This window comes from Pseudopipra pipra, chromosome Z (genome assembly GCF_036250125.1).
Source record: "Pseudopipra pipra isolate bDixPip1 chromosome Z, bDixPip1.hap1, whole genome shotgun sequence".
In the NCBI taxonomy this organism is placed as follows: domain Eukaryota; kingdom Metazoa; phylum Chordata; class Aves; order Passeriformes; family Pipridae; genus Pseudopipra; species Pseudopipra pipra.
This window is the reverse complement of record NC_087581.1, coordinates 2,386,258-2,404,521: the sequence shown is the minus strand read 5'-3', so window position 1 is coordinate 2,404,521 and position 18,264 is coordinate 2,386,258. Positions and strand designations below refer to the sequence as shown.

Below are 18,264 nucleotides of genomic sequence, written 5' to 3'. Positions count from 1 at the left end.
AAATCACTGGTTTCACACAGCTCTGCCTGCAAAATGGTGTATTCTGGTCCTCTCTGTTGGGCCAACTTTTCAGCCTTAAATACAGGGAGACTTCCAGCAACAGCACATTTTATCACTGTTCTCACCAAGCTGGGAGCACTTCCAATTCACCGGGGTAATGAACAGTTAATTGTGTAGGGAAGGTTTGTCACCGCTCCACTGCTGCGGGAGAAAAGAGCATTTGACAGTGAAAAGATTCACTAGATACCCAGGCTCTCTTCATTTAGCCCTTTGTCACATCCTGAATTCTTTGGAAATAGAATCACAGAATCCTGGAATGCTCTGGGTTGGAAGGGACCTTAAAGATCATCTAGTTCCAACTACCTGCCATGGGCAGAGATGCCACTCACTAGACCAGTTTGCTCAAGGACTCAACGCCTAAATATTTTACAGTTTACCCAGTTGACTCATTTTACATGTGTTCATGGAGAAATACTGCTCAGTTTTGGGTTTATAAATCCTAATAAGGAAACACAGTTATTTTTTAACAGGAAAGACGGGGATGGACACACAAAGGTGGGTTTTATTTGACCTACAGAAAATTGGGGTTTAAAGAGAAAATGCACAGTATTTTTCCTTGCTCCTACAAGGTATTGTGGGCATTCAAAAGAAGAACGAGCAACATAACTTCAAGAGGAAATCATACACATAAAAATAGATATGTGTCTGTGTGTGTCTGTGGGTATACATATACAAACAGATATTTCAGACAGCAGTAGACTTTACAAATATTTTCTATAAATACATGTACAATATATATGCCTGTAAATGGTATTCCTGTCTGATTTGTGAGCTGTAATGCATTGTTCTGATCCCATCACAGGAAACAGACGGATACTCCGGCTCAGACATAAAACTCGTGTGCAAGGAAGCTGCCATGAGACCAGTGAGGAAAATATTTGATGCTCTTGAAAATCAGCCAGGTACCTCAGCTCTGAGCAGAGAATATCAACTGGCAAATGCTGATCTCCTGCTGTAACTCTAGGAACGATCATGTTAACCCCAGCAGGTGGAGCTCTGATATCTGCCTGGAAAAGTTCTAAACTCTACAGATCTAAAACATCTAAATTTCTGAAAACCAGGCCTTCTTTTAAATGTCAGTATCTGTGCCCTCTGCATAAATACAACTTTTTCTTTATCTCACTGCATTTACTCTGTTGTTTCCCTATATTAAGTGTTGCATTAGGCAGGGACATAAAAGAATGTCTTTTGGTAATGATAACGGTATTTATTCACTTCTCTTCTCTTTAGGTAACAGTAAGCTGCCCGTGATCCAACTGGACACGATCACAACAGCTGATTTCCTGGATGTGATCACCCACACCAAGCCATCAGCAAAGAATCTAAGCCGGAAGTACATGGCTTGGCAGAGGGAATTTGAGTCAGTTTGACAGAAAACACACCCAAAACTTCCAAGACTTCCAAAGTGGCATGTCCCCATGGTGATGGGGAAGGAAATGCTGTTGTCTCAGGAAAGAAAAAGCAGCGACAAGTGTCAGAGGGAAATCTTTACTTCCAGAATTTAAGGGTGGGTGAAAGAGTGGTGGTTATTCTTTATTAACCATTTTAATGACCATTCAAAAAACATTCCTCATGGAATTAATGTAATGGCGGCTCCTATGCAACAAAGCCTCCAGCCTTAATTTTATGCATGAAGACTAAAAAGATTGATTGCTTCTCAGTCTTTATTCATGACAACTGCATACAGGTTGGAGGTAGAACTGAAGCAGAAAGCTTAAGAACAGTTAGACAATTAGTGTAATTCTCCTTTCCCAAGACTCACTAGAGCAGCACAGTCAGTGTAGCTGTACCACCAGAGACTTGCACCCTTCTTAATGAAACATGAAACAAGGGTTTCCAGTGAAACTCAGGACCTTAGCAAGGCTTTGTAGATGAGGTTAGTTTGTCATCGTTTTCAGCTGATGTGTCAAGTGTGTTACTTTCCTGTTGGTTTGGAGCATTTCCAAGGTGGAAAAGGCAAGGAATTAAGAGGGATACTGTAGAAAATCAGCAGGTTTAGGCTAATTAACTAGAAACTGTACTGGTAGTTACCCAGTGGTTCACAGCCAGCCATAAAACAGGATCACAGAATCCGAAATGGCTCAGGTTGGAAGGGACCACAGTGGGTCACCTGGTCCCACCTCCCTGTTCCAGCAGGGCCATCCCAGAGCACATGGCACAGGACTGTGTCCAGATGGTTCCAGGATATCCCACCCTTTCTGGGCAACCTGTTCAGTGCTCAGTCACTGCACAGCAAAGATCTTCCTTGTGTTCAGGTGGAACTTCCTGGGCATCAGATTGTGCCTGTTCCTCTCATCCTGTTGCTGGGCCACACAGAGCAGAGCCTGGTCCATCCTCTGACCCTGCAGACACTGACAGACATTAGTGAGGTTCCCTCTCAGTGTCTCTTCTCGAGGCTCAACAGCCCCAGCTCCCTCAGCCTTTCCTCCTCAGAGAGGTGCTCCACTCCCTTCATCACCTGTGTCACCCTCCACTGGACCCAGTGGAGTTTTCCAGTCTTTCCAGTGCAGTGTTTAATACCAGCCACTGTTCTTGCACACACAGCCAGGTGAGCAGTCAGCACTGCCACGTGTCCTGCATTCTGCACCAGCAATTCTGACAAGTCACTCTTTCAGGTCTCACCACTGCCCTTCTCTTACCTGTCTTCCTCACCAAGACACTCTTCCCTCTTTGCAGTTCTCCCAGTGTTTTCCTTGTTCTTGTGTGCATCTGCATTCCGAGTACCAGGGTTGTGCATGCTTTCCAGCACGTCCCAGGGCCCCTGAGGCACTAACAGTCGCTTTTAGATCTAGCATCAGTCATATGTCAAAAGTCTCCATGGGAAATCTCTTCACAGGATTTTGCTTATAGCTCTCCCACCTCCTGAACCTGACTCTGACTCTGGGCCACAGACCTCCCTTATATCCTCCAAGCAGAAACAGGCTCAGAATTGCTGGCACAAAAACTAGATGTGTGAATTTATCCCAAACTGTACGTGACAGTGTGTGAGGGCACACAGACAGTATCTAAAGATGGCCTCTGTTCCTGAGGGGTCTCTGCTCCCAGGTAAAAAGTGACACCATGAGAGGAAACAGCCTCAAGTTGTGCCAGGGGAGGTTGAGGTTGAATATTTGGAATAATTTCTTCACTGAAAGGGCTGTCCAGCTCTGCAGAGGCTGCTCAGGGCAGTGGTGAAGTCCTCATCCCTGGAGAGATTTAAAAGCCATGTGGATGTGGCACTTGGGGACGTGGGTTAGTGGTGGCCTTGGCAGTGCTGGGGGAATGGCTGGACTTGATGATCTTAAAAGGGCTTTTCAAACCTAAATGATTCTGGGTTTCTACTGCAAAATCTGCAGAATCCATCCACACGTTCTGGCTGTGACAGAGATTAGATCTGAATGTAGTAACCACCCACCAAGTGAGGCTGCAGAGAGATGCTGTCACATGTCAGGAAATTCATTCATCACGATGATTTTGTTTAACAAGAACGAGCATGGCTCATTAACACAAAACTGTATTTTCAATAAGGTTAATACTCCAGTAATGCATAATTACAATCTAATAATTTAACACTCAGGAGCACTGTAAAACAACTGTAAAGGACTTTGATTATTACAGTTTGCAAATGGACCAGAAAAGCCATTTACCATCATTACAAAGTTGGTTCATATTGGGGGATGTAGAGCATAGGAAAAGCATTGCATGATACAGAATTAAATTTCATTTTACAGCTCTGCTAACCAACTGTAAAAACTGGAATGTGTCCCCATGGCTCGTGAAGGATTTTCCCCATAACATTAAAAAGAAACAAAAAAATCCCCAACAACAGTGAAATTTTGCAACTGTAGCACTAATAGGACCCTGCTGAAGCCTAATTTTAAAAAGTCACAGTCTCTGAGGCATTTAATACCAGAGTTTTGTTTCTGTATCATTCTTTTTAATAACAGCATCTAATTAAAACATCTGTAAAATGCTGACAGTTTTTAATTTTATGTAAAATTTGAAAAACAAAGAACAGGATCTGCTGTAATGAGAGGAAAGACAGCCACAGTAGTTATTATTAAGCAATAGTGGTACTTTAATTTAAAAGTCACTTCTAAATGTGCATAATCTCTACCTTTAAGTAAGAGCTCAGTGAAATCACTGCAGGCCAACTAAGGCTCTGTTACTGTTGGTATTTTAGTGCATGTTTTCAGAATAAGTCTCACTTATTCTTCAGAAAGTGACACTTTCCAGACAGGGCTTTTCATCAGATATTTCCTGAAAACTGAAGATGAGCAGAACTCTGCCATGCTCCCTGTGTGTGGTGACTGTGCTGGGCCCACTCGGACCCTTTGCCCCTCACACCGCAGGCAGGTTTCTGATGCCACACATGCAATGACTGATCTTGGGACCTTAATTTTTGAAGCAAGAATGAAGGAAATTATGTGAAGCAGATGGTCCTCCAAACCAACTACTCCCTTTCTCACAGCATACTCTTTAGGATGTGTTCCACTGCCTCTGGGAAACTCTCACAGGTTAAGTAGGGAGCTGGATTGATTTTGTCTTCATCTGCTGGTCGATATTTACCTGTAACAGATTAACAAAATGATCCATTTACCAGGCTCCTCTGAGTATCCTTTATTTATTTTTTTTCCCCAAAAAATTAGAGCCTCCTCAAATCAGTACCAACCAGGTAGGAGGAATGCCCATCTGAGGTTCTCCTGCAACAAACATCCCACAAGGCTTCCCTAAACATACACTGAAGATTCCTCCAGGGGCAGCTCTGGCTCTGAATTACAGTTACTTATGCACTGGTTCACAATGCAGTACTGGCACTGTTCTCTCACTGACTGTTCATACGTCCATGTTGAAGGTTCTTGAAATGTTATTTTCACTTTTATAGAATCATAGAATCCCAGAACGGTTTAGGTTGGAAGGGACCTTAATGTTCATCTTGTTCCACCCCTGCCATGGGCAGGGACACCTTCCACTATCCTAGGGTGCTCCAAGCCCCGTCCAACCTGGCCTTGAACACTTCCAGGGATGGGGCAGCCACAGCTTCTGTGGGCAAGCAGTGCCAGGGCCTCTCCACCCTCCCAGCCAAGAATTTCTTCCCCATATCTCTAACCTGAATTTCATCTTTTTCAGTTTGAACCTGTTACTCCTTGTTCTATCACCACAGTTCCTGATGAAAAGTGCCTCTCTGAAGACTCTTCTGAGGAACAGCAGGATTACTTCCTTTCATGTTCAACATAACAGTGTAGCATGAGCAACAGCCACCTCAGAAAGGCCTCACCCAGTCCATGGTACCATCAGTAACACCGTCAGTCCCTTCACGTTCCTCTCTTACTCAAAGCAAAATTATGCTTGTAGTGACCACTGTAATTCCTAGGTGGGCTGTTACAAAGCACCAGGGCTGGCCACAGGGTGCCTTCACTCTGGGCCCAGGGGCTGCAAGTATCCAGAGTGAGATCACTGAAAGCACCACCATCTCCCAAAACGACTGACACGTGGACTACTTACCCGTCCTCACCAAAATCCCACGCATGCCCGCGTCCTGGGCACCACCAACATCATCCCTGCAGTCCTGGGGCAGAACAGAGAGCAACTGGTTGGTGGGCATGGACACTTCCAGAACAATTTCTGCTTTGCACATCACTTAAAAGCAGCGACATGGAATCGAAATCTTTTAGCTGCGTGTCAGTGAAACTGTCACAGGAGTGGTTTGCTGAGTGCTTTTTGCCCCATCAAGCAGTGACTGAAGTAAGAGAACCCATCCCAGGTATTACCCATTAAGTCCTGTAAGTTTTCATGGAAATGTTTAGGCTGGGAATGACCTCAAAGATTGTCAAGTCTAACCATTCCCCCAGCACTGCCAAGGCCACCACTAACCCCAAGTGCCACATCCACACAGCTTTTAAATCCATCCAGGGATGGGACTCCACCACTACCCTGGACAGCTGTGCCAGGGATGAACAACCCTTTCCATGAGGAAATTTTCCCAAATATCCAATCTAAACCTCCCCTGGCACAACTTTAGGCTGTTTCCTCTTCTCCTGTCCCTTGTTCCCTGGCAGCAGAGCCCGACCCCTCCCCCGGCTCCCCCGTCTTGTCGGGGAGTTGCAGAGCCAGAAGGTCCCCCCGAGCCTCCTTTTCTCCAGGCTGAGCCCCCCCAGCTCCCTCAGCTGCTCCTGCTGCTCCAGACCCTTCCCCAGCTCCGTTCCCTTCTCTGGACACACAAAGGGATGATTCCAAAGGGCGGAACCATCCCTTTGCAAGCAGTGTGCACAGTGGAGATGAGCACTGTGTCAGTGAGCAGGTGATGAGGGTGTTGGTCCCCACGTACATCTCCGATCATGACGGCCTCCTCTGGGGCACAGCCAGTCCCCCTCAGGGCTTCCAGGAAGAAGGTTTTCTCTGGCTTCCCCACCACCGTCGCTTTGGTGTCCGTCGCGTATTCCAGCCCTGTCACAAAAGGCCCAGGTCCCAGAGACAACCCATCTTTCTTCTTGAAATACCTGGCTTTATGGATTGCTATAAGAGGAGCTCCGTCCAAAATCAACCTAAAGAATGAATGAAGAAGAAAGCACAAAATATTAAAGAAGTTATATTTACAGCTGAAGGCCTCAATGGCTTTCACAAAAAGGTGTGGGTGGGAAGGGACCTTAAAGCCCATCCAGTGCCACCCCCTGCCATGGGCAGGGATACCTTCCACTATCCCAGGTTGCTCCAAGCCCCATCCAACCTGGCCTTGGACACTTGCAGGGATCCAGGGGCAGCCACAGCTTCTCTGGGCAACCTGTGCCAGGGCCTCGCCACCCTCACAGGGAAGAATTTCTTACAGGTACAGGACAAATCATTTGACCTTAACTTTGTATTGTAACATGGAAGGAATTACAGTAACAAGTTACATAACCCACAAAGCTATTTGCTGCATTCATGTCCCACTGAATTCCCCAGTTAACAGTGCTATTACTGAGCCTGTCAGGAACAAAGCTGGATTAGAGCTCCTTCCTTTTCCTCACATCAGACACAGCAGCTCCCTGTCCTGCAGGGAAGGGCAGCCTGTGTAGCTGCTGCACTGCAGGAACCCTCCTGGACCACCAAGCACAGCCATGTTACTGCAGTTCTCCCCCCTCCCCACGTTTCAGTGCAACAAGAGCCCTCCAGACAGCATCTGTAAAAGCTGATATAATGAGTGCCAAGTGCTTCCCCAGGTACTGCATGTCATTCCAACAGGTAGGAATAAGAAACAAAGCAGGGGGATAGAGGAGAAACACTGGCTGTTATCCTCGGGGCAGAAAGGAGGATTCCTTTGCCTCTTAACACCACATGATTTACAAAACAAAACAAAACAAAAAAGCCTTTAAGAAAACAAACAAAATCCTGCTGTGCTCCTGTTGCTTGAGGCTGGCTGAGGTGAGCTGGATGCTCTCTGGAAGAGGTCTGCTCCTTCCTGCCTGCTTGCAGAGCAGCCTGGCTATTCTGAGCAGTAGATAAATGAAAATACTTCATTTCACTTCATTATCACAAAACACCTCCGTTAAACCAATGCATTCCAAAGCAAGCTCAAACAGAAGAGAGCTGGTGTGTGTATCTGTGAGCAGCCAGACACTGTTCATGATGGGAGGATGCCTCTAGGACACAGAAAAATTTAATTTGACAGCAGCACCACAACCACTACATCCAGCAGTTTGCAGGGAAGATCTCACCTGAGAGAATTCTTTTAAGCGTGGCATCAAAATCCCATGTACACAAAAAGAGAAATTTAGTCTCAGTCATTTCAAATGGTGCCTGGAGAATGGCCTTACTCTGTGCACCTCGTTTGGGGACTCATGTTGGGTTAGATTTACCTAATGTTGGGTGTCAGTGGAATAGCTGCCTACCAGGTAATTAGTCAGCATGGGCTCTTCACAGCCAGTGCAGAGGAAAATGCACTTCTAGAGCACAGTTCAACTGTCCTATTTTAAGCACTACTAGAGGAAAGATGCCTTACAAGTGCCTCCTCCTCCCTCCAGAGCCCAAGCACCTGCACTGTAGATACCTGCATTTAATCAGATTCCCTTCAAAGTTTTGCAATCCCAGTGCAATTCCACTTGCAGTGCAAATCCCAACTGACTCAATCACCTGAGCAGTAAAGGAGAAGGAATATAGACATGGCATAGGGGAGGTTTAGGTTAGATATTAGAAAGAAATCCTTTACAGAGAGGGTTATCAGCCATTGGAATGGGCTGCCCAGGGAAGTGGTGGATTCTCCATCCCTGGAGGTTTTTAGGATGAGGCTGGACGTGGCACTTAGTGCCATGGTCTAGCAACTGTGGTGGTAGTGGATCAAGGGTTGGACTTGATGATCTCAGAGGTCCTTTCCAACCCGTCTGATTCTATGATTCTATGATAAGACTCAATAAGAAGAGAATGTGGCCAGTGGTTAGTTTTTCCATCACGCCAAACAGAATTGACACCAGCAAAAGTTTACCCTCAATAGAAGACTGGGGAAAACACCCGGAACAAGTCAGTGAGGTGTTACAGATCAGACAAAGCCAGTCCTAGGGCCTCTGCAAAGCCTGAAACACAGGAAAGCACCAGGCAGAGCCAGGACAGGTTCACAGAGGATGAAATCTTCCTCCAGGCAGACAAGCCAGGAGTGGCTGGGAATGTGTCTGCACAAGGCAAGGAGAGCTGAAGGACGCAGCCTTGCCCAGCTCTCAGCCACACCACCCAGGCAGTGCTGGGTACGGGGTGCTCAGGCAGCACACCCACTGTTACCCCCTAATACCTCTCCCATGGGCACCAAGGCCATGCTGCACCCACTGTCCTCTGCAGGGGACTGGATTTGGCCCTCAGCACTTTCCTTCCGTCACCAGAGCTAGCATCCAATTCCATGCTTAATGCATAAATCCCGAATCCAGCCTGGGACAACCTCGCCCACCCCCACAGGGCCAGTTCCCCAGGCATTCCCACATAACCTGGGAGCCTGGAACCCTCAAGAGACTCTCCATGCCATCACTGGTTTCTTGCTTTAAATGCCCTGATCTCCAGCCCCAGGCAGCGAATGGATATGATTCAACAGCTAATATAGTCAGGATAGAAATATCAATAAATGAAATGATGTAAGCCCCGGGACACACCATGGGTTAAGCTCATGCAGTTGTGAAATTGGAGTCCACTCATGACTGCACTGTAAAACTCCAAAATCAATGCCTTTGGCAACATGCACTGAGGCAGAGGCAGTTTTGGTCAGTATGTGTTGTTATGACACATAATTGGCAGCAGATAAGCACAGCACTGGCCTCCTACCCCAAGGAAGATCCTGGTCAGCAGTAATTCATACTCCCTTTTCGGATTTTGTGGTTATAAGGACAGATTAAAGTGCTTGAGATCAGGGTTTTTACCAGATTTCAAGGTGCAAAACTGTGTGGTAGCCACCATCCCATTGAGTAAAAAGAGTGGAAAGGACTCTTCACATCCATCACCCAGGCTACACTCAGCAATAGGCTCACACTCAAGCCTCTTCAAGCTGAAGGTTTTTGGAGTTAAAAATCAAAGGTGTGGTGTCAAGCCAGAACCAGAGAGAAGGAAACAAGGCTCTGCACACACTACTGCAGGCCTGGCTCATGGATGATGACAAGCAAATTTAGTCTGATTTACCCTTTAGCCTATGGACAAAACAAAGAGTTTTAAAAATAAGACACACTGGATCAGCTCCATAGTTCACCTCATCTCACCCATGTTGTGCTGGCCACTCCTGAACAGAAGATAATTCAGAAGATATTGCTGGATATCCTGCATTATGTAGGTAAGGAATAATCTGCCCTAAACACTGGATTTCATTCCCTATAATATTTTGGATCTGAAGGCTAGGCTTTGAACATGGAAGCTATCTCTCCTCTTGGACAAGAGGAAACAGCCTCAAGCTGTGCCAGGGGAGGTTCAGATTGGACATGAGGAGGAATTTCTTCCTGGAAAGGGTGGTCAGGCATTGGAAGGGGCTGCCCAGAGAAGTGGTGGATCCCCATCCCTGGAGGTGTCCAAGGAAGGACTGGCTGTGGCACTCAGTGCTCTGGGCTGGAGGGGGAACTCGATGGTCTTGGAAGGCTTTTCCATCCTATCTGATTCTGTGAATCTGTGCTTGCTTCCCCACATCCTTGCTTTTGTGTATTTCCTCTTGAGGCATTGCTAACTTTGCCCCCTCCCAGTCACAATGGTGACTGTACTTCTGCAGTTTATTTACAGACTGAAAGCTGTTAAAATGAGGTTCTGGGCCACCTGAAGCTCATGGTGACGGCCCCAATCCACCAAGATGAGTGGCTCTCTCACACCCTGCTCAACAGTGATATTCCTACCACCCTCTTCTTCCCACAGGAGACGGAATTCCTCACACATGCAGAGGTTTAGAGCCCAGCACAAGACAGCCACCACCCAAAAACCCACGAGGGGCTGCCTTACCGAAATGCCCTGTTCATCATCTCATAGTGGAAGTGCTCAGGAGCCAGTCCCACCACCACTGCATTGGGGTCATCAGTGCCTATCCCTGGAAAACCAGAACATGACTCTGAGCGAGCAGAGTTCAATTCACACTTAGCAGCACACAGTCAGCAAGTGCATTTAATCACTTTACAGCAAAAATGAGCATTTTCAGACACAGAGTATCTAAGAGACTAGTTTTTATGTCTTTTAAGAATGAAGAAAACATTGTGCAAAAGGTGTTGGTTTATCCAGATTCTGCAATCCTCCAGGATCAACACAGCTCTGGAGCTGAACAGTCTTAAAAACAACTGTTGAATGATTGTCTCACTGCCTCCCTTGAAAGGCAGCAGACCACATAAATCCCTCTTTTAACTGAATGATGTTATTTGAGTCTGTTATTTGAGAGTCCCTCTCTACATATATTTATCTGCTTTGTAAGACAAGCAAAGCAGGAAGGCTAGTAAATTTCGCCCAGTTTTTCTATTCCCTTTTGTCCCAGAAAACTTCACTGAGGGTCTAAAATCTGTCTCTTGTTCCATTATCAAATTATTTATTTGCTGTCTGGTTATGACAGCAAACATGGTACTGCAGCATGGCCTAGAAGTTGTTACTCGAGATTAGTGTGGGCTCTTCTGGAAGATCTCTTTTTTTTAATGTGAATTTAGTGCCCTAGAGAACAGCCCCTTTGTCCTACACTGCTCCTGAGGAGCAGGACTGTTTTTGCATGTCAGTGCCACCTCTGAACAGAGCCAGCAATGGAAGCAGAGCAGCAGCAACTGGAGAAACAGTTTTATTAATGACACGTCATCGGCTGCATCCTGCACTTGCTGTGAGTTTTGTTCCACCTTCCAACGTACCAGAGTTGCCCTGTGGATCTGTGACACCACCCAGAAGCATCTGGGTCCTTTAACCAAGAGTGGATTATGCTCATCCGTGACCAACTTTGTAGAGAAATTGGCCAGGAACAGCAGCCAACAACAGGAATTTGAAGCATTCTGCACTGTACTTAAATGTTTCAAGAGCAGCACTGAAAACAGGGAAGCAGCCAAACCCCTTGTAGCAAAAAGAAACAAAACAATCCACTCCAGACCCAGGCAACACCAATGAACCCAAATGACATCTCTGTCTGTTCCATCTTTTACAAAATTAGCATCAGTGACTGCAAAACTGATGGAAAGGTCCCCAAAACCACAGAGATTAAACTGATTTAAACGCTTTCAGCGAAAGAGCTGCTGTCTCTCCTGTTTCTGACCCAAGAAAGCCTTCCTGGGAACACAAACACAGAGTATTGCTGGGGGCAGACTTCTCTGGATACAATGTTAGGCAGAGCAGGTTATCAGGTTTCACTGCTCTCATGGCCCGCAGAGCCTCTTCCCCTTAACGCTGATATATCTGGAGATTACTGACTACAGCACTAGAATTTAACAGGAAATTTCTAGATCCTAGCAAGATTAGAACCTACTGAAATTACGCAGCCAGAGGGATTTCAGTTTTGTAAGACAAGGGGCAAGGAGCAGTGATAAGCCACCCACGTTTCTGCTGCCCAGACTTTAAATGAAAAATTGAATATATAGTTTTTCAATTCTGAGTGTGTTAAAAACACGGTTATCTTCACTACTCTCGAAACAATGACATGGGTCTAACTTCAGGCCCCTGCCAGACATATGAAAACATACCATCTTCTACTTCCCTTACTGCTGAGGGAGGGAAATGGGAACATCTGAAAGCAAAGCAGGTTTCAACCACGTCTTTAGAAACTACAATCTAGAAATGTAAGGGTGGGGAACCTCCTGCCACCAATGAAGGTATCCAAGTACATGGGGTGAGACCCAGATGTTCAACACAAGATAAGCAACAATAACTACCTGGAGATTTTGCATTTAATAATAGTCTGTGAAGAGAGAAACAGCCTCCTGCATGGCCTACACACTGTTTTTTTCATCTCTTTATGAGAAAAGCCTCTGTTGGAAATCAGGTACTGCACAACCTGACACATCCTTGCTATAAAAAAAACCAGCACTGGTAGGTGCAATAAATCTCCAATAACCTACTGCTAACTATTACTGGTATTTTTTTTTACACTGGAAATTAATGGAAAGTACTGAGTTTTACCCAAATGATACTCTGAGATAAGCTCAGTTGTTTAGAGCATAGTGCTAACACCACCAAGGTTGTCGGTTTGATTCCTGTATGGGCCAATCACTTAATGGTTGGACTTGATGATCTTTGAGGATCCAGCTCAGAATATTCTGTGATTCTACTTGGAGACCTCGGCTGCCATTTCCACTGCTCCTTCAAGAAGCTATGACTTCAGGCTGTTTAATTTAAAAAGAAGACAGGTCTATGTATGACAGAGAGCACTATGTTTCCTTAGTCATTCCCTAATTTCCCCCCTTCAGTTCAGAGAGCCCCTCACCTGTAAAGTCAGGCAGGGCCTTGTCGTCCACCAGGAGCAGAGGCCGCACGTGTTTCTGCTCCAGGAGGTTCCTGGCTGCTGTCAGGGACGTGAAGATCTCGTTCTCTGCAATGTCAAAGCCCAGCCTCGTCAGCCTCTCCAGCAGGTCCCTCTTGCTCTCCTTGGTCGTGTTGGTCACGAACCGGATGGTGACAGGGGCACTGCGCAGCCTGTGGGGGAACAGCACACCCAGAGTGGCAAGTGATCCAACCCTTCTGTTTGCACACTTGTACTCCTCTGTGGGGCTAAAAAAGTACCATCCGTGGCTGCAGAGGAAAACACCAGAGCGCTGGTGCTACACGAGAACTTCTGTGGGCTGGAGGGTAGCGTGAAACAGAGAGCAAGAATTACAGCTACCAGGGCAAAACCAAGTCTTCCCCCAACTCCTCTTCCCCTTCTCCCACGAAAATGCCAGAGGAAAGTGGTGATTCCAAGCTCCACCTTCACAGCAGTAGCAAACACATCTGTGATCAACAACTAGTTTGAAAAGCTTTTTAATTCAAACTAGATAACAAATAAACCAGCCCCACATTTTTGATCAACGGCACCCTGAACCAGAAATAAACACACCAAAGAAGCTTGCTGCTAAATTAATACCCCTGAACTCCACGTGGTGGGTGAATTCCCAGCAGCTGTGCCTCGCTCTGAGGTGTAGGATGCTCCAGGAACCTGTGTTACCTTGATGGTGGTTTTATGTCAGCTTTTGCAGCCATTTCTCCCCTTCCTGAGGAACACCAGGATCACATAAACCCACATTATTCCCCTGCACTGACAGTACATGCTACCAAACAATCAAATAATTTTAAGTAACAGTTTCAACAGCATTCCCTTTAATTATTCCCCCACCATCACTTTCTCTGTTGCTATAGGAACAAACACTGGCATCAGGACTGCACGGAGAACATCAGAATAAAGTTGGTCAGTGCTGGAGACTTTGCTTGCACCTGCCACTTCCTTCTTGTTTGTCAGATACACTGACCCTGCACAGGCATGAACTGCTAAAACAGTCCCCTGGCTGGTACTAAAATAAAAATTGATACAATTTTTTCCTGTGGACCTCAATACTGAGAAGAAACCCTAAAAATGGCATCTCTCCATTTGTTCCAATGCCAGTCATCCCAGCTCCTCTTCAGGAAGGACAGTGACACGGATTAGCAGAAAAGAGCATGAGAAAATAAATTTTTTTCAAACCTTTAGGGAAAAAGACCTGAATCTTAAGGTGTCCTCCCTCATTCACCACAACAGGATATATCACTCTGTGGCTTTTCCTCATCCATTACAAGATGTCTTCTCCAGGAAAACAGTGTCATATCACAGTACAAATACTCCTGGGATTGTGTATCCTATTTCACCACTGACTTGGTCAGATTAAATCATTTTGCTATGCCTCAGTTTCTTTAGGCACCCTTTCACCACAAGAGCAAGAGGTATTTAATTCTCGCTTTTATTAATATATCGAAATTCCTACAAAAGATGATGAGCTGTATTATCAAACGTTTCTCAAACCAAAAAATTACCAGGTTGTTTACCTAGAAGAAAGAAACTTTAATAATAATAATAATAATAATAATAATAATAATAATAATAATAATAATAATAATAATAATAATAATAATAATAAAGAAAAGTCCTGTCTGAATGAAATGAGAATTCTGCAGAGTTTGCCTTGCTCACTAGGCCAAGCTTTTCTGCTATTCCATTTTAGCTTAGCACAGATCTAAGGGCTCTGACACAGGATCAGGCTCCTGCAGTTTCACAAAGCCTCGAGGAACAGCTCAGCTGAAGCGATTTTGTGTAAGTGGGGTAACTCAGGTGAACTCAACTACTCTCCACTTTGGCTAAGGCTGTAGTCATATGTGAATCAGTGGAAACACCTTGAATATTGAGTTTTTTCTACGTGGAAAAGGGTTAGAAAACACACAGAGAGCCACTCAGGAAAGCTGAATTTTCTGAGTTGCCTGGGTGTTAATGCAGGTGTAAATAAAAGCAGAATTTGGCCAAGTCTTTGCTCGCCACAACAGCGTGAAAAAGGCAGAGGCTCCAGGGCTCACCTAGAGAAGAGACTTTGTGCAAACAGCACCGACACAACCTGCCAGAGGAAATTAAAAACAAAACAAAACAACAGAAAAACAAAGAGGTAAAACTTGCCTTTTGAGAGCCTCCTGGGCGCCTGGCACAGCCGAGTCTTCCACGTGAAGTGTTCCATTGAGATCCACCAGGACGGCTTTGAGCGCCCGCCGCGCTGCCATCGCCCCTCCCCTGGGACACAGGAAAACAAATGAAACCACAAACTGGCTTAGAGACAATGGGCAATAAAAACAAGGAGCTCAGTTAAGCGCCTCGTTTGTGCCAAGCCCGGTATTACTCACAACATTACTCCCAGCACTAAATGGGCCCCTCTAGACTGGGGGGAAATAAGAGGCAGCGCTTAAAAAAACAAAAAACAAAACCAAAAACAAACAAACAAACAAAAAAAGCCAACATAATTGATGGAGTGGTGTTTTTTTCTCCCAAAGACTCTATATATGGAAATCAGGTGCTGTCTGTTTTTTAAGTGCCTTCATTTGCGCGTCAAAAGGAAAAAAAAAAAATTCTCTGAACAGCTCAAGAGTGCTGGGAAGAGGATCACTAGGTCTGGTATTGCTGGTTCAAGGCCTCAGCAAGCACATTTCAGCAAGTCCCACCTACGCCCGACGGCGCTGCTGAAGTGAAAATAAATACACACTGCTCTGGTTGTAAAGCTCAAAACGCTCCGCCGAAGTGGATATTGTTAATTTTTATTTTTGTAAGCAAGATCGAGGGTGATCCAGCGCAAACCATGCCCCGGGAGCCCTGACTTTGAGGCTGTTTGGTGGTGACAGGGTGGAACTTGCAGATTGTTACACCCATCAGCACGATAGAGTCCAACTCCTGGCCCTGAACAGGACACCCCAATAATTATTTCTTCTTCTATTATTATTATTATCATTACATAATATCACTTACTATTATTTTATCTTTTACCTTCAATTATTATTAATAATATTATTAGTCATACTTATTATTTCATTATATTTTCAATTTACTGTTATTTTATTATCTTTTACCCTAGATCTCCATGGGTTCTCCTGTTCAAAGGGTATTTATCTAGAAAATATGCACGTTGCCTGCAGAGCCAGTTTTCAGCACAGCCTAATTTTAAGGATATCACTCATGGCCTGGCAAGGAAGTCCCAAAAAACCACTCCAGAACCTCATTTTTCATAATCACAGCCCCACGAAAATTCACCTGGTCAGGACAAAGAGACCCCCCAGCCCAGCTCCCACCTGGTCTCAGGGCTCATGGATACCCAGCACCCCAAAGGGCTGGTCCCTGTTCTCTCAGATGGGACAGCCAGGCAGGTTTTTTTACAGCGAGCTTCTGGGTCACACAAAAAGGTACAAGAGACTCAGCCCATAATAAGAGCCAGCATTTGAAGGGCACAGGCACTGTGGAAGGAAACAGCAAGTCACCTGGATAAAATCCAGCCTTCAGAAACAGCTCTTTCTCCTCACGTGAGCTGCAAGTGCTGCCTTTTGCTCCAAAAGCAAGTCCTGCTGAGCTATTTCTTAGAAAGTGTCCAATGCAGACACACACAGTCCTGTTCATTAGACAATAACAACTATTGGATAGGCTGGGAGAACTGGGATTGTTCAGCCCGGAGAAGAGGAGCTTCGGCATGACCTAACTGTGCCCCTTCCAGTGCCTGGAGGGAAGCAACAAGAAACATGGAGAGAGACTATTTACAAGGGCCTGGAGGGACAGGACAAGGGGGAATGGCTTCCCACTGCCAAAGGGCAGGGTTAGATGGAATATTGGGAAGAAATTCCTGGCTGTGAGGGTGATGAGGCCCTGGCACAGGTTGCCCAGAGAAGCTGTGGCTGCCCCTGGATCCCTGGAAGTGTCCAAGGCCAGGTTGGACAGGGCTTGGAGCAACCTGGGATAGTGGAAGGTGTCCCTGCCCATGGCAGGGGGTGGAACTGGATGGATTTTAAGGTCCCTTCCAACCCAAACCATTCCATGAATCTGTGATCTGTCACCACTAGCAAGGGATCACAGTTTTTATGTTGAGCTATTTTGGTTACAGACAACATGTGACATGTTTGTACTTCTAAAACAGACACAGGTTAGAACCTGCCTCAATAAACTTAAATTTCCCTCAGTTTCATCTCTGCAGACAGTTTAATCAATGATCATGTGAAGTTGGTGTCCCAGCTACAAGACACACACACACACACAGAGAAAACTTTGAGCCCCTACGTTCATTTTTCCTGCTGATTCTCTGCAGTAAGAAAATAAAAAAAATATTTTACAGTATTCTCTGTTGCTAAAAAGGGCCAAAGTTAAACGCTTATGATACAAAGCTGGCAACAGAACTCCTAAAGGAGCCTCATCACCTCCATGGGGAAAGGGGGCACCTCAAGAATAAATAATTTCTGTTGTTGTTCTTCTATTATTATTAATAATAATAATAATAATAATATATTTTTTAATTTTTATGGCGACTTTATTTTTAATTACTATTATTTTTACTCTCTTTTACCCTAGATCTCCATGGGTTCTCCTGTTCCCAGGGTATTCATCCAGAAAATAGGCAAGTTACCTGGAGAGCTAGTTTTCAGCACAGCCTAATTTCAAGGATAACGCTCATGGCCTGGTAAGGAAGTCCTAAAACACCCCAGAACCTCGTTTTTCACAATCTCATCTCAACGAAAACTCACCTGGTCAGGACAAAGGGACCCCCCAGCCCAGCTCTAGGACAAGGACACGAGGGACACAAGGCACGACCTAAGGGAAAGAGGGGTATATTATATAATTATATACGTGATTATATACGTGGGGAGGATGCTGACAGCACAGGTGTGCCCCCGCCGTGCCCTCCCGCTCCACACAACCCCCCTGCGCATCCCCCCCCCAAGAGATGGTACCGCCTCTCCTCGCCAGCACACAACGGGCAGACGGGACGGCCCATTCGCCACCGGGGGAATCCCGAGCGCGGCGGGCTCCCCTCTTCCTGCCGCGGATGGTTCCACCCGCCCGTTGGCGGCCGAGGGCGGCGGGCGCGCCCACTCTGAGAGGTGGGGGGAACGCCGCGGCTCCCGCCCCCCCCGCGGCACTGACCTGCTCCCGCCGCCGCCGCCGCGCACGGCCCGACGCGCCGTGGGGCCCTCGGGTGCCGCGGCCGCCCTGCCCAGCGCCAGGGCCGCCTGCCGCCGGCACGGCGTGTAAAAATTATAATGTGATTATTATTGTTGTAAATAAACACCGAGCTCGGCCCTCAGGGAGTGGGGTCGCCGGTCGGC

The 18,264-nt window shown here is 46.1% G+C and overlaps 2 protein-coding genes across 8 annotated transcripts in view; one reads left to right on the top strand and one right to left on the bottom strand.

The window, feature by feature from the left end:
* Positions 1 to 1,710, top strand: part of KATNAL2 (katanin catalytic subunit A1 like 2) — a 29,992-nt gene extending 28,282 nt beyond the window's left edge. For 2 of the 4 annotated variants that reach the window (XM_064640940.1, XM_064640941.1), the window contains exons 15-16: positions 863 to 962; positions 1,291 to 1,710. In XM_064640940.1, the coding sequence (XP_064497010.1) occupies positions 863 to 962; positions 1,291 to 1,430 (240 nt within the window). In that variant the 3' untranslated portion in view covers positions 1,431 to 1,710. Of the gene's footprint in view, positions 1 to 862; positions 1,183 to 1,290 lie in introns of those variants that run through there. The other 2 variants (XM_064640938.1, XM_064640939.1) reach the window with 1 other exon arrangement.
* A 2,383-nt stretch (positions 1,711 to 4,093) lies between these two features.
* Positions 4,094 to 18,115, bottom strand: HDHD2 (haloacid dehalogenase like hydrolase domain containing 2). 4 transcript variants are annotated; one of them, XM_064640950.1, is made up of 9 exons: positions 17,890 to 18,027; positions 17,683 to 17,749; positions 16,435 to 16,562; positions 15,092 to 15,202; positions 12,905 to 13,113; positions 10,468 to 10,552; positions 6,368 to 6,584; positions 5,545 to 5,608; positions 4,094 to 4,608 (listed from the first exon to the last, which is right to left on the bottom strand). In XM_064640950.1, exons 4-9 carry the CDS (start codon positions 15,190 to 15,192, stop codon positions 4,505 to 4,507), a joined length of 780 nt encoding a protein of 259 aa, XP_064497020.1. In that variant the 5' UTR covers positions 15,193 to 15,202; positions 16,435 to 16,562; positions 17,683 to 17,749; positions 17,890 to 18,027; the 3' UTR covers positions 4,094 to 4,504. The 4 variants fall into 4 exon arrangements, with proteins under 4 accessions (XP_064497020.1, XP_064497018.1, XP_064497017.1 ...); XM_064640948.1 differs by lacking the exons at positions 16,435 to 16,562; positions 17,890 to 18,027 and adding an exon at positions 18,083 to 18,115; XM_064640947.1 differs by lacking the exon at positions 16,435 to 16,562 and having other exon boundaries at positions 17,890 to 18,026.
* Between the last annotated feature and the right edge of the window lie 149 nt (positions 18,116 to 18,264).

Bases quoted from the DNA above. Each gene is read 5' to 3' on its own strand.
- HDHD2 (XM_064640948.1), bottom strand. From the start codon at position 15,192: ATGGCAGCGCGGCGGGCGCTCAAAGCCGTCCTGGTGGATCTCAATGGA. The intron at 5,609-6,367 runs GTACGTGGGGAC...GTTCTGCCCCAG, and splicing joins AGGCCGTCATGATCGGAGAT to GACTGCAGGGATGATGTTGG. The intron at 4,609-5,544 runs GTAAGTAGTCCA...AATCTGTTACAG, and splicing joins TGGGATTTTGGTGAGGACGG to GTAAATATCGACCAGCAGAT.